General features: G+C 37.5%; 1 protein-coding gene across 1 annotated transcript; it reads right to left on the bottom strand.

The window, feature by feature from the left end:
- Positions 1-6,927: 6,927 nt before the first annotated feature.
- On the bottom strand, positions 6,928-13,294 carry LOC130430410 (uncharacterized). The gene is made up of 3 exons (XM_056759516.1): positions 13,125-13,294; positions 12,733-13,035; positions 6,928-10,014 (listed from the first exon to the last, which is right to left on the bottom strand). The coding sequence occupies exons 1-3, from the start codon at positions 13,189-13,191 to the stop codon at positions 9,668-9,670; spliced, it is 717 nt and encodes a 238-aa protein (XP_056615494.1). The 5' UTR covers positions 13,192-13,294; the 3' UTR covers positions 6,928-9,667.
- Positions 13,295-14,971: the final 1,677 nt, after the last annotated feature.

Here is a 14,971-nt window from a genome sequence, read left to right as displayed (position 1 = left end):
AACTCCACCCTGAAAGACATAAAAGCATTACATTTTTATTAAAATTCGTTATAAAACAATTAACATAAAACAAACTAAATTGCAAGCAAACAATGTGCACATTGGCCATTTCAGGCCAAGTCAACATGTGTTCTATCATTGAATCTGTTTATTTCGTGATCTGTATGAACTGCATTTGAAAGTCAGAGAAGAGTCTATTATGGGTATGAATACAGAGAGAATGACAAGACACAATCAATTACATGGTTCTTCTTATTTTTGTTTACGCATCTTTGTCTTTTCTCTTTGCATCGTATCTCCTGCCCTTAATAATGAGTATCCTCACTTAGGACTCCTCAAGAAGTAGTTTGCACTTTGAGGAACACCCGGAAACTCTAGATAAAAACACAACAAAACTTGGCTCTCTTACCCTATAACCAAATATTACCCGAGGTTTCAAATACTCAAACACAATTTTTATTTTTAACTGAATGCAAAACTGTAAATGTCTGGGTTGAAGTGAAACGTGGAGTGGAAAAAATATGTGGCTTGGTTGGTGAGAATGAGAAGTGTGTTTGTCTATTCTGTTGAAGTTTGTGGTTGATGACTTTGTGTGTGTATGTCAGAGGTATGAACAATGTGTGTTTGTGTATGTGTAACTAAGGGGCCGTTTACACGAGACCGTTTATAACTGAAAGCACAAAACAATTTATGCGATTTTGCTGTCCGTTTATGCGGAAGCGGCTTTTTAGGGGACTGATAACGCAAAATTTTGAAGATCAAGAACATCTGAAAGGTACAGTGTGTAGCATTTTGAAGGATTTATTTAGCAAAATGTGATATAATATAAAGCTATGTTGTGAGTGGTGAAGAAATACCTTACAAAATGAACCGAAATGTTTATATTACCTAACATTGAGCCATTTTATGTAAATACACCGCGGGCACACCCTTCCATGTAATTTATCACACTGCACAGCCATGTTTCTATACAAACTACTACAAGCAAGTATACTCTTCTTCTTCGGTTGTGTTTTGGAGGTAGCTTGCAAAGCCACTACATAAAAGGATTAGCAGAAGAAAAGGAAGAACAATAACACAATTTACTTGTTGTGTTTTTATTAGAAACAGAAACGGTTCTTTGTTGCAGTAAGAAGTGAAATTTGCGCTAATGGCGGACCACAAATACTCTACCCGACAGAGTGTCAATCTGTGTCCTCAAAAAAGAGAAAATACGATGCAGCAAGGCGAAGTCGAGACAAAAAACGGGAGAAAACCTTAATAAACATCGCCGTGGCTTTTCCCAGAAGGAGGGCACTGAAGCAGGAAAGGGTTTGCTAAGCGACGCCGAAGTTGCCAGCTTTGTGCTGGACCGGTAGGTTTGTCTAATTTCCGCAATATAAATTAGGACATCTCTGTCCTGTGTCCGTAACTTCAGTCTGTTGTTCACCTGTGAGACGTACATTACATGATCAACACCACCGATAATGGCCGCTATCATTTACGGAACCCTTTTGTCCTGTGACGGCAACCGTAGCTTCGGCGGAGCTGTAGGTTGCAATTTCACACATCGCCAATAGTGGCCTCTGAAACTTACACACAGAACCTTTAAACCACGGAAGATAAACCACGAAGTACGCAAGAATGAGAAAACGACATCGTGCGCATGCGTATCAGGTGTGGGGGTGTGGTATGTGCGTGTACACCCAAACACAACAAAGAAGAAGAAACAAATACACAATGGCGGATTACATGGGTTTTTTTTGTGCAGCTCAATATTTTGTTAACACTACTCCAGCAAAGTGTAGATTTGCTACACCAGTGCTATAGTGACCAGCGGAGACAAATTATTTATCCACAGCAAAATCTTAACACTCATTTACGGCAACAAAGGTTTCTTAAACAGCGCTTTTGGATCAGACCAGGGAGGACGAGTAGATGGTGGGAAGACCGGCTTCCAATAAACCATCAATCGTCAGGGACACTGGTACTTTTCTTTACAAAGTGATGTCGCCAACTACTACTTTCGCAGGCCTAATAAAAATCTTGCGGATCTGTGTAAACACAAATTGTTTTGATAACGTTGTCGTGTGTATGTGAAACTTTTCAGTTTTTCATTATGTAATCGCGGCCTAAATTTTGATTCTTTTGCTGCCTTTGTAGTTTCTTCAACTCTACACAAAACCGCACCAAATGCACCAATGTGGATGTTTAAATACAAGTTTGCTTTAAATCGAGCAGTGATATTACTGTCACCTGTGTTGATGGGGTGGGTGGTGCTGGCTAGTTGTGCAGGGCAAAAAGGGCACCCCTGTTATAAATCATTTTCAATCTTTTAATTGCTTTATATCTTACATACATAATTTTTCTATCAAATTCTTTAGAGAGTGTTGAATGCAGCTCACAGGGCCATGAATCCATGAATGGTATATCTGCAAGGTATCATCTTAATTTAGCATTTATATTTTGCCAGAGATCTCAACGTCAGACGTAAAATAACTTTCATCTAAACGCGGTTTGAAAAAACACAAGCAGTTTGTTCCTTAAAGCGTCCTGTAGTTTAGTTATTTAAAGAATGTTTATTTATTTATTTACATGGATGGATTTAACAGTGTTTGCATATTATTTATCATCAAAGAACTGGAAATATAAGAAGTTGAGGAAGAGAACCAGTGGGTTTTGCAGCCATGTACAGTTGGGTGTCGTCTGCATAACAGTTCAAATGAATACCATGCTTCCTTAAAATGTAACCAAGTTGTATATAAATAATTAACAAAAGTGGGCCCAAAATAGAACCCTGGGGAACACCAGTGGTGACTGTAGATGTTCTTGATCTGAAACTTTTTCATTGACCTGGCTGAGTGCGACCGATATGACCTAAACCAAGACAGAGAAGTTCCAGCAATCCCAATAGAAGCTAACCTGTCAAGGAGTATGAGAGATAGTATCAAAGGCTGCGCTCAAGTCAAGAAGGACATGTATAGTTAATAACCCAGAGTTAGCTGATAGTGACAGATCATTGGTAATTCTATCAAGAGCAGTCTCAGTACTGTGGTGGGGATGAAAACCAGATTGGAATTGTTCAAACAAATTATTATTGGAAAAGTGTTCATGAATTTGAATTGCAATACACTTTTCCACAAACTTAGAGATAAACCGTAGATTTGAGATCGGACAGAAATTATCAAGGTTAGAAGGATCAGACCCTGGTTACTTAAGTATAGGAGTAAGAATTAGGAGATGAGGGTACAGAACCAGAAACAAGTGAAGAGTGGACAATTTTAGTAATCAATTGCGACAGGGCTGGTAAATAACTTTTACTAAAGATGTTCGGAGGGGTTATTGTGTTTAACCCTGATCATATTCTGTATACTATGGGGCTTTTATTGTGTATAATCCTGATCATATTCTGTATACTATGGGGCTTTTTATTCACCCCGGTTATGAAGTATTCATAGGAATGTTTGTAACATAGATGTGTTAGTAGATCAGAAATCACATTAAGTTAGATGAGTATTAGAATCACGATAAGATTGTTTGAATGATAGAATCAATATATTTCTGCATGATAGAATCAACATATGTGTAGTGATTGATTTTATAAACTATTTTAATCATTTTCAGCGATACAAAATCCAGTGATGGTTTAAAGGCCAGACCAAAATAAATTCCATTCCATTTTCTACCGCTTATCCGAACTACCTCGGGTCACGGGGAGCCTGCGCCTATCTCAGGAGTCATCGGGCATCAAGGCAGGATACACCCTGGATGGAGTGCCAACCCATCGCAGGGCACACACACTCACTCATTCACTCACGCTATAGCAAAATTTATTTTTCAAAAAAATGAATCAAGGTTGAGACTCCACCATTAGACAAGAAACCTTGTTGCCTAGACTTAATGGTGGCAGACAAGGACAGTTGGATAATAAAAAATAAGAGATAGCGGGACTTTACCTGATCGGTTTTGAAAGGAAACACCTTTGAGAGTTTCACTACAACTAGAGGCTGGTAAAAGTTTTCAGAAGTTTTTGGAGACTTGTAACATCTCACTTTGCTTGGCTTGTACAAATAAAGTTAAATCTTTGACACCTGGACCTTCCCAGTCGGAGCAATTTTTTGAGCTTGAAGATCAACATTTTCCTCATCAGGGTCAAGAGGACAGGTCGAAGATTTAGAGTTAATTATCAAACACATTATCTCTGTAGTAGTTACGAGCTGTTGCGAGCTGTCTCTTTAATATCTCGTGGGTTATAAACATGATGCTGCTGATGATCTTGACACACCCACCAAACAAAAGCAAACGTCTCTCAAACCCTGTTGCAAACCCTTTCCAGGAAACGTGTCGTTCAACTTGGAAAACGTAGCAAAACGTTCTGCACCGGATTAATCTTGAACATGTCCCAGAACAGCAACCGTATAACCACACCCACCAGATCTCAGACGACCAATTAAAAAAAAAAACTTCAGAAATACAACAACAGCACACATACTGAGGAAATAACATGAAATAGTTAAGACATTTTCTAATTTTCAGTACTTTTATTTTCACCGTTTCATCTGAAAGAAGAACAAACCAGCACCTTAAAATATTAACGGTGTTAATCCAGATGATCTAATATACACTCACCTAAAGGATTATTAGGAACACCTGTTCAATTTCTCATTAATGGAATTAAAGACGATAGGGGTTCTGGTGATCAACCACTACAGTGAGTGCTAAAGATGATCTCCTGATTGGTGAATTTTAATGTGTCATGTTAGCTTTAGTCACATGGTCAAGGAAAGTAGAAAAAGGGAATGGGAGATGATTTAGCTCCTCGTCGCCCTGGAAGCTCTTCAGTGGGAGCTCTGACTCTTCTTTTCCTTTGAGCTTCTCTAATTTGTTTTACTGTGATGTGTTTGTAATGTTCATCATGTTACTCTGAATTCACATCAACATGGCTGGCGTCTCCATTCCTCAAAGGCTCATTCGTCTCCACTGACTCTTCTTCTGTGTGAAATCTGTAAGAAAAGCAGACAATAATTAATTCTGATGTAATATTTTGGTTTTGCCTGATTTAGAAAAAAAACTAAAACTGATCTTATTGTCGCTATGATTTAGCCCCAAATCCTGCAGCATTCTTCACGTTTCAACAGGTGTGGATTTCGTGCTGCCCTGTATATTTTTTAGCATTGGCGTCAGAAGCATGTGTATTTCAGAGAGTAGAAACTACACTCATTCACCAACAGCTTCAATGGAGTAGCGAGTAAGACACATGAACATAGTTGTGAAGCTTTATTGATGACGGTTCGATTCCAGCTTTCACTCTTCTCTTCTAAAATGAAGAAACTATTTGAAACGAGGTGTTTAATAATAAGTGTATAGTATAGGTGTATAGGTTCAGAATACATTTTTAAATTTTACTTATTGTCTACAAGTCACTAAATGGTATGGCTCCTCCATATATCTCTGACTTATCTCTGACTTATTGATTGAGCATAATGTAAACAGATCTCTTCGGTCCTCTAACCAGAGACTTTTGTTTATTCCCAAGACGAGGCGGAAGTGCAGGGGTGATCGCGCTTTTACTACAGCTGCGCCAAGACTCTGGAATGATTTGCCCTTGCCTATTAGAATGGCATCATCTGTGGGTATTTTTAAGTCTAAACTAAAAACCTATCTGTTCGATAAGGCGTTTTATCCTGGTTGAAGCACAGCGTGTTTATGATTATTTTGGTGTATGTCAAAATGTATTCTTGTTTTACTCTTGTGAGTTAATGTTGTTTTTAGTTATTGTATTGTAAAGCACATTGGTCAACTCTGGTTGTAGTAAATAGTGCTATATAAATAAATTGCCATTGCCATTGCCATTGTAAGGTTAAAGGTAGCAGGGGGTCTTTATTGTTCCAATTAGTTGGCATCCACTTAATACATTTAATAAATGTAATAATTTACCCTCAATAACTGTTGCAAAACTAAACACAAAAAGAAATAAAAACAAACATGTTTACATGTATACATTTAATATCCAATGCAGCACAATAAAGATGATGATTTTACTCTTGATGTATCATCTGAACATGATTCTTACCTTGATGTCTCATTTTGTGGTGACTGTAGATCACAACACCAACAGCAGCCATAACCAGGAGCAGAAGAGAAACACATATTCCTGCTATCACACCTGAAGACTGATCTGTGGAGGATAAAACATCATCATTATCATTAATGAATTCTTCACAGGCTTCAGTAATGACAGAGAGACAATAATTAATATTAAATGAATTTATTAATATGATCATAAACATTTGTAACCATGATCAGATTTCATTAAAAAAATACATTTTTATATGATCTATGAATGAATCAAACAGCAAGAAAACTAAATCTAAAAATATATATATGTCAGGTGTAATAAGTGAATGATGTTCAGAAGGATTGTGTTGATGTCATGCATTACTGTGTGTTCACAGCAGGTGTTAAAGTGTAAATATGAATAATCAGGACATTACAAACTGTGAACAAATACTGATCGACTGTATTTAAATATTACTGTGACAGATTTATTGAAATGAACTTTTTGAAAAAATGTCTTTGCACAATGCTATAATCTAAAGTGAGACGAAACTTCTATGAAAAGACTTTAATTATATTGAAGAGATCTCCTCACCTGAGTCAGTGAAACTGAATGTCTTGTGTATAGTGTGTGTGATGCTGCCGATGGTGACATCTGCTTCATACTGTCCAGAGTCTTCATTCTTCATGTGTGTGATGATGAGATCTCCAGTCTGATCATCCAGCTTCAGTCTGTCTCTGAATCTCTCTTCAATAAAAGGTGTTGAGATCTTTCTATTCTCTGTAATGATTTCAGCTACAAGAGAGTTGTTGTGTTTGATCTTCCAGTGTATCTTCTCATTTCTCTGTTTCTCAGTAACATCAATGTGTAGAGAGACAGAATCTCCCTTTTTCACCATCTTCACTTTAAGAGACAAACCCACAGAACAAACAGAAAGAGGAAAAGAGAAAGAGTTAGTAAAACTCTGTTAGTAAAACAGTGTCATGTGAGTCAGACACAAGCGGTCAGCACTGATATATAAACATATTTTCAGTTTTCTGAATGCAGTGACACAGATTGTTTGAAGAACATATGAGAGCAGGACTCTAGACTGCCTCCAAAATGCTCACAAATGCGATCGTATTTTTATAACATGCGAGGTCAACAGGGTTGCATCGGTGCGAGTTGCCCTGCCAAAGATTTATTTGAACATTTCATGTGATTTATGAGTGAATGACGCGCTTGTGATAAGTGCAGGAAAGAGCGATCAGAGAGCTTGTGCACTCCCTCTGTCTCCAAACTAAAGTGTGTGTTCAACTTCATTTGGTGTTGGGCAGACAGAGAGGCATAAAAGCATCACAGGACAGATTCTCAGACGGATCATTGATGTCAAATTCTGATGTCCTACAGCTGTGAAAACCAACAGGAAAGAAAAGAAAGGGAAACAAAGAAGGATTGTGAAGAGTGACAAGTTATATTTGTGTCAGATAATTTTATTGCCAAATAAATAACTTGAATGAAGTTCATTATGGTATGGTCAAGGTCATTATGATAATGCTATAAAAACGGGTGCGACCAACTGAGAAAGTGAGTCACAGCAGTGCGACAAGCAGTAAAATGAGTCTAGAGCCCAGAACAGATTAATACAAAACTATAACTTGCAATAAAATGGTTTAATTCATAAATATGATGTTGTGGGTCACAAGATGATGTTGACATGACAGATTTCAGATTTTCATATTCGGGCGATATAAAAGAAATTCCAGCACCTGGCCATTTTTCTAAATAAAGTTGTCATGCAAAAAATGTCATGACAAATTAAGAGAATAACAGCAGTATCTTAAGTACTTAAATTAACAATTAAAAATAAAACCTTAAACTTTTAAGATCCCAAACCCACTGTAAACAATTACAGTTATGTATGGCGTCTATTATTTTGGCCTACCTTTGTGAAAATGTGTCGTACAGTGTGCTTATTTCAAACGCGTGAGCAATCGTGTCGCGAGGTCGACACGGACTTTCCAAACATAAGCGTTGCTTTTTCTTTTAGGTACCAAGTCGTCTGCTGCTGCAGGACTTTGCGCTTCAGCAGACATAACGTTACTTTGTTGCGAATTTGAACTGCTGCTCCCGGTCGCGCTCATCTTTCCCAAATGATGTTCTTTGCTAATTCAAAGCATGTACAGTAGAGATGCGCGGATAAGCTAAAATGTCACCCGCATCCGCTGCTTCGATAAATTATCCACCCGCCCGCACGTATAGTTTTCTCTGATATAGATATCCGGACCCGATCGTTACTTTAATTACTCAGTAAATTTTCTAGCACTGTCTTTGTCTGTAAATGCCTAAATCTAATCTTTCGATTTAGCACACACATGATGTACCATATAAGAGGTACCAGTCTTATGGCTTTCATATATATACACTGTCTCACTGTCGTTGCATATTACATACCCAGCACTTGATTCGTTAAACCACTTCGCTGAAACGCTCCCACACGGTACTTTTCTTTCCTTCCTTTTGTTTTGTTTTTAATTCTCCCTTTTTAAATTCCTCTCGGATCCGTTTTGCCTCCATTTCTGCTTTAAGAAATAGACCCTAAATGTACCGCCGCCACGCGCGCATTTGTTTTAAATTACTGCAAATTAGCGCCTGATTAAAAATGCATTTAAAACATGTTCGTATTTTATGATAAATTTTGTTAATATTGTATATGATATCATACACACGCGACCCACCCGCAATTAATCAGAATGTATTTTTTATTACCCGCCCCGCGGATCATCCATCCACAGCGCCCACGGATATAACCGCCATCCGCGCATCACTAAAGTGTTAAAATGCTCCCAATTGGATAAACGTAAAATTGCTGTCAAATACTACGTAGGTGCAATATCCTATTTAAAGCCCTTTTAATCGAAATAATCGCAGCTTTTGCGATTTGAACATCGCACCCCTTCAAATTGCGATTTCGGTTTAAAAACGATTAATCGTGCAGGCCTATTCGAGAGCGAACATTTATGCGTTACTTTACTTTTACTTCAGTTTGGGACTTTTACTATTGCACTGTCAGACATGTGACATAAACAAAACTGAGAGAAAACCGGCAAAGGCGTTTACATGCAGCGTGAAATGTGAGTAATGGGCAAAAAACTACCTCTGGCGAGCGGGTTTCACTTACACAGTTTATGAACTTTCACTGATAAAAGAAAAGTGTTTTATACGTTTACATGACCTTACTTGTTATCAGTTTATTAAACATAATGGGAGTAAGACTGTGCATGTAAACGCACTCTTTGAGTCTTGATGATCAGTAAATGTGTTCTGCTACAATCAACATTAAATATTATTTGATCTATGAATGAATCAAACAGCAAGAAAACATTATTTAAAAATATATATATATGTCAGGTGTAATAAGTGAATGATGTTCAGAATGATTGTGTTGATGTCATGCATTACTGTGTATTCACAGCAGGTGTTAAAGTGTAAATATGAATTTTCAGGACATTACTAACTGTGAAACAAATACTGATCGACTGTATTTAAATATTACTGTGACAGATTTATTGAAATTAACTTTGTAGAAATATTGTCTTTGCACAATGCTTTAATCTAAAGTAAGACGAAACTTTTATGAAAATACTTTAATTATATTGAAGAGATCTCCTCACCTGAGTCAGTGAAACTGAATGTCTCGTGTATAGTGTGTGTGATGCTGCCGATGGTGACATCTGCTTCATACTGTCCAGAGTCTTCATTCTTCATGTGTGTGATGATGAGATCTCCAGTCTGATCATCCAGCTTCAGTCTGTCTCTGAATCTCTCTTCAATAAAAGGTGTTGAGATCTTTCTATTCTCTGTAATGATTTCAGCTACAAGAGAGTTGTTGTGTTTGATCTTCCAGTGTATCTTCTCATTTCTCTGTTCTTCAGTAACATCAATGTGTAGAGAGACAGAATCTCTCTCTTTCACCATCTTCAGTTTAGGAGGCAAACCTGCAGAACAAACAGAAAGAGGAAAAGAGAAAGAGTTAGTAAAACTCTGTTAGTAAAACAGTGTCATGTGAGTCAGACACAAGCGGTCAGCACTGATATATAAACATATTTTCAGTTTTTTGAATGCAGTGACACAGTTTGTTTGAAGAACATATGAGAGCAGGACTCTAGACTGCGTCCAAAATGCTCACAAATGCGATCGTATTTTTATAACATGCGAGGTCAACAGTGTTGCATCGGTGCGAGTTGCCCTGCCAAAGATTTATTTGAACATTTCATGTGATTTATGAGTGAATGACGCGCTTGTGATAAGTGCAGGAAAGAGCGATCAGAGAGCTTGTGCACTCCCTCTGTCTCCAAACTAAAGTGTGTGTTCAACTTCATTTGGTGTTGCGCAGACAGAGAGGCATAAAAGCATCACAGGACAGATTCTCAGACGGATCATTGATGTCAAATTCTGATGTCCTACAGCTGTGAAAACCAACAGCAAAGAAAACAAAGGGAAACAAAGAAGGATTGTGAAGAGTGACAAGTTATATTTGTGTCAGATAATTTCATTGCCAAAATATAACTTGAAAGAAGTTCATAATGGTATGGTCAAGGTCATTATGATAATGCTATAAAAACGGGTGCGACCAACTGAGAAAGTGAGTCACACCAGTGCGACAAGCGGTAAAATGAGTCTAGAGCCCTGAACAGATTAATACAAAACTATAACTTGCAATAAAATGGTTTAATTCATAGATATGATGTTGTGGGTCACAGGATGATGTTGACATGACAGATTTGATATATCTTGAGTTAACTGTATGTGATCATTTCACCACAGATTGTTTGAGCGTTTTACCATCAGACAATAACATTAACAGCACAAATGTCTGTTATTTCACACTGTAATTGTTCAGGATGTTGAATGATTATGTTAATAAAATCATTACTAAAATAAAGCTTGTGTTACTCACTGACACTGAATGTTTGAAACATTGTTTCTGTCCGTCTGTTAATGATCTCTAGTTGATAAAGTCCAGTGAGTTCAGATGTGATGTGTGTGATGGTGAGATCTCCGGTCTGAGGATTCATCTTCAGTCTGTCAATAAATCTCACATCAGGGTCATAAACTGGATCACTGTTGACCTCTCTGTTGATTCTAGCTATGAGATCGCCTTTTAACCTCCACACTATCACATGATCTGTCTGTAGTTCAGTAAGATGAGTGTGTAGAGTCACAGATCCTCCATCATTCACTGACACTGTATCACCAAACTGTTTTTGATACAGTTTACACTGAATATGAAGTTGTGAAGTGTACTCCCACTGTAGAAACTAAAGTTGCTAAATGAACTTACTGTTGATGAATAAAGAGATGATAAAGAGTAAAGAGATCGTCTTCATGTTGTTACTAAAGATGATCAGTAAAGTGATTCAAGAGTTTATTCAAGTCTTCAGTGTTTGAGATCTCAGCCACCGCCTCAAAAACACTGAGAGACAAATAAAGACTAAACTAAACTAAACCTACACACACACACACACACACACACACACACATACACACATGAAGAATAGCTGATGAGTTATCACGATGATTCCTCTGAAGATAAATGAAAAGGGTTTTACGACAAATTCTGAAAGTAGGATTGTCAGCCTCAGACGTCACGTCCACAGAGGTATAGCTAATTCAAACTTCACTTATCAGTATGCTGGTCTGGCTACGTGTGAACACATATGTAAACTACAGAGATAACACCCTCTAGTGACGAAACATCTGAGTTTCGAAACAGTAATATCGTTTACAAAAACACATAACATGGCCAGTTTGACAAGAGCTCTGAAGCGCTGATTCGAAACAAAAGATTCTGATTCGAAGCTTCAAAATGGCTGTTTCGACACCGTCCAACACTAGATTCACTCACAGCGACACCTGTGTTCTGCTACGTTTGCTTTTTTACTCTGACAACATGACATCGCCTAAAGGCCAAGTTATAGTCATGCGTAGGACCTACGCCGTAGCCTCTACACCATAGGTGTCAGTTTTCATTTACACTTCTGCGTCCCTGTCCACATCGACAGGCTATGACCACTAGGCATCAGTATCCATGCGCCGGTTACTTGTGTAACCAAGACAAGAGCCGAAGAAGAATGACCTTGTTTGAGACGCAAGTAACATAGTCACTTTTGTTGCAGCTTGAGATGTTAAATACAGAAGCGCAAATATCTTATTTAGATAATTCATTCGGAAATGTGTTTGAGTAAACATGACTCTATCGCAGAGTTTTTTGACCCTGAGGGCGGGGTTCAAACAGACCAATCCCGGCGCTTGCGGTCTGCGTACGGTCCACGTTTTTGCCTACGCACGTCTATAAACTGAACTTTAGAATTATAAGGTTCAATAGGTGTTCGGACTATATGCATTTCATACAGCAAAAATGATATGTGAAAAAAATCTCTTTCATACATGAAAAAGACAAAGACCCTAAATGTACTCTAAATACAATTTCAACGATTTCTGAAATTTGTATATGGGGACTTTTGGAACCTGTCAAACTCAGATAGAACCACTTTCACTTTCTGTTTAGAATTATAAGGTTCTATAGGCAAACATTCATTAAAGCACTACATGTTCAAGCAGAACAGAAAGTATGTATATTGTTGTTTTACTGAAGGGATCACAAATAATAAAAAGATTTCAAATGACCCCACATGATACTTAAGTTCACTCACCCATAACCTGTAATGTGAACTTCTGCTGATGCTCTTTGCCGTTGATCTCAAAGTAATAGAGTCCACTGTGGTCTTTCTTAACATGTTTTAAAGTCAGTTCCCCAGTGTACTTGTCTGCTGCTATGGACTCTTTAAAGAGAGGATTATGAGGATGTGTAGATTCGCCGTGATCAAATTCAATCACTCGAATCACACTCCCAACAGCAGACCAGAATTTCCAGGTAATGGTGCTTCCAGATGACAGTGTAGGGTTCGGTTTAAAACTAACTTCATCGCCCAGATAACATTTCAGACCAGTAGCACCTGTAAACAAACACACAATGAAAATAAACCGTAAAACTACATAGTTATAGTATTTTGTTGTGGATTAAAATACATCGAACTTCGCCAACCTGAAACAGCGCCGATCGAAACGACCATCAACACCACGAACAGCGAGGAGAGACATCTGACTGACATCTTCACACAAACTATTCACTTATTCTAGTGTCAATAATGTATCGACTGTAATGTCGCATCCAACTCAGACGATCAGAGCACAAGATTCATCTTGACGTCACCACGCCGAAAAGCGCATGCGCATGATCACTATAATAAATTATCACATTATGGCGTTTCGTCAGTTAAGTAAACCAGAGTTTATTCACGTGCAGAACTTGTGTAAAGTACATCATGTAATTTAAGGGTAAAGTGCGCCATCTAGTGTCCATTGCAGTACCCCTCAACAAACTGAAACTGAAAGTAAGTAGCCTGCTAATATTAGTAATACTATAGAAAATGAGTTAAAAGTCAAAACATATATATAAATATAAACATGGATAAGAGAACATCTGATTATATACAATGAATACAAATACATGATTAAATCTCAAATCATACATGTCTCAGGCTGAAGCTCATAATAAACTAATGCAAACATTAAATCCACCCATCAACTGCAAAAATGATTTATTCAAGTTCCAATAAAAGTCAAATTCAACCACAAAGCACACGAAAATATTCACATTTAATACATTTGGGGGTGGCTAGTGTGATGATATTTTTTTATATTTTATTTGATCAAACTCTATGCTTCTCTCCCCCTGTGGCACTACAGGATAGAAAAGACTCCAGATGTCCAGTGTCTACAATCCACACTGAATACTGCTTATGAATACAGATTTACCACTCATTCAACATACTAGTCTTGTGTACTTAAGGGAAAGTATGCATACTTGGACTGATAGACTAAGACTTTTGATATTAACAGAAAATAAACAGCAGTCAGTGATATACGCGTGTAGTTAAGATGAATAACACAAACAGAGAATAATATTATTGCTTAGCAACAAACCACACGTAACTTTAAACACCAGACTGATGTTCACTGACTTACAGTTGTTTAATGGTGCCTAACTCATAGACATAAAGAAACACAAAATTGTGGAGAAGAAAAAGTAAAAGTATTAAAACATTGCGAAAGAACTTACCATTAAAGAATAAAGAGATGATAAAGAGTAAAGAGATTCACATTATCATTATGATGATAATAAACAGGCAAATCATCATAAAAACAAGTTATGTTCACTCAACAATTAAATATAAAGATTATTTCTCCAAACAGAGATATGTTTATTTTATTGTACATTCCAATTAATATCAAAACATTGATACATGTCACATGATTTACGACATAATAACAAAAACAAAATACAGCTAACTAACAAACTAACACACAATAAAAACATGATAACATGATAAAAAAACATGATTTCTGATAATTTATTATAGAAGAGTTTTCTTCATACTGTTATTGTGCAGTCGCTTGCGTTGGAAGCACTTATATTTGGAGACTCATGACGCATATAGGCCTGAAGGTTTTTTGGGGACAGGAATAACATTTGGATTGTCTGAGAGTCATTCAACATCTTGATAACAGCTTGTATGTCACTATCACAGATGATGAGAGTTGCGTGTCGTGCGCCCCTTTGTGCGTCTCCAGCGCGTTTGGACCAAAGCAGGCACGTCAGTTCTAACCATGTTCTGCCACTTTGACCATTTTCGATTGTCTGGGAGTGTCACGCTGCTAAAACAGCTCCCCAGAAACATACGGGTGACGTCACAGACACTACGTCCAGTCTTTGATATAATCAAAAGTAATCGGTTGCACTTTGTTTTACAGTACCTACGTGTTCCTATGGTGTACTTAACTAAGAAAGTACTGGGTACAGGGTAACACAACTACAGAAATAAAACAGCA

This window comes from Triplophysa dalaica, chromosome 10, assembly GCF_015846415.1.
Source record: "Triplophysa dalaica isolate WHDGS20190420 chromosome 10, ASM1584641v1, whole genome shotgun sequence".
In the NCBI taxonomy this organism is placed as follows: domain Eukaryota; kingdom Metazoa; phylum Chordata; class Actinopteri; order Cypriniformes; family Nemacheilidae; genus Triplophysa; species Triplophysa dalaica.
The sequence above is the reverse complement of the archived record's forward strand: the minus strand, read 5'-3'. Positions and strand labels throughout refer to the sequence as shown.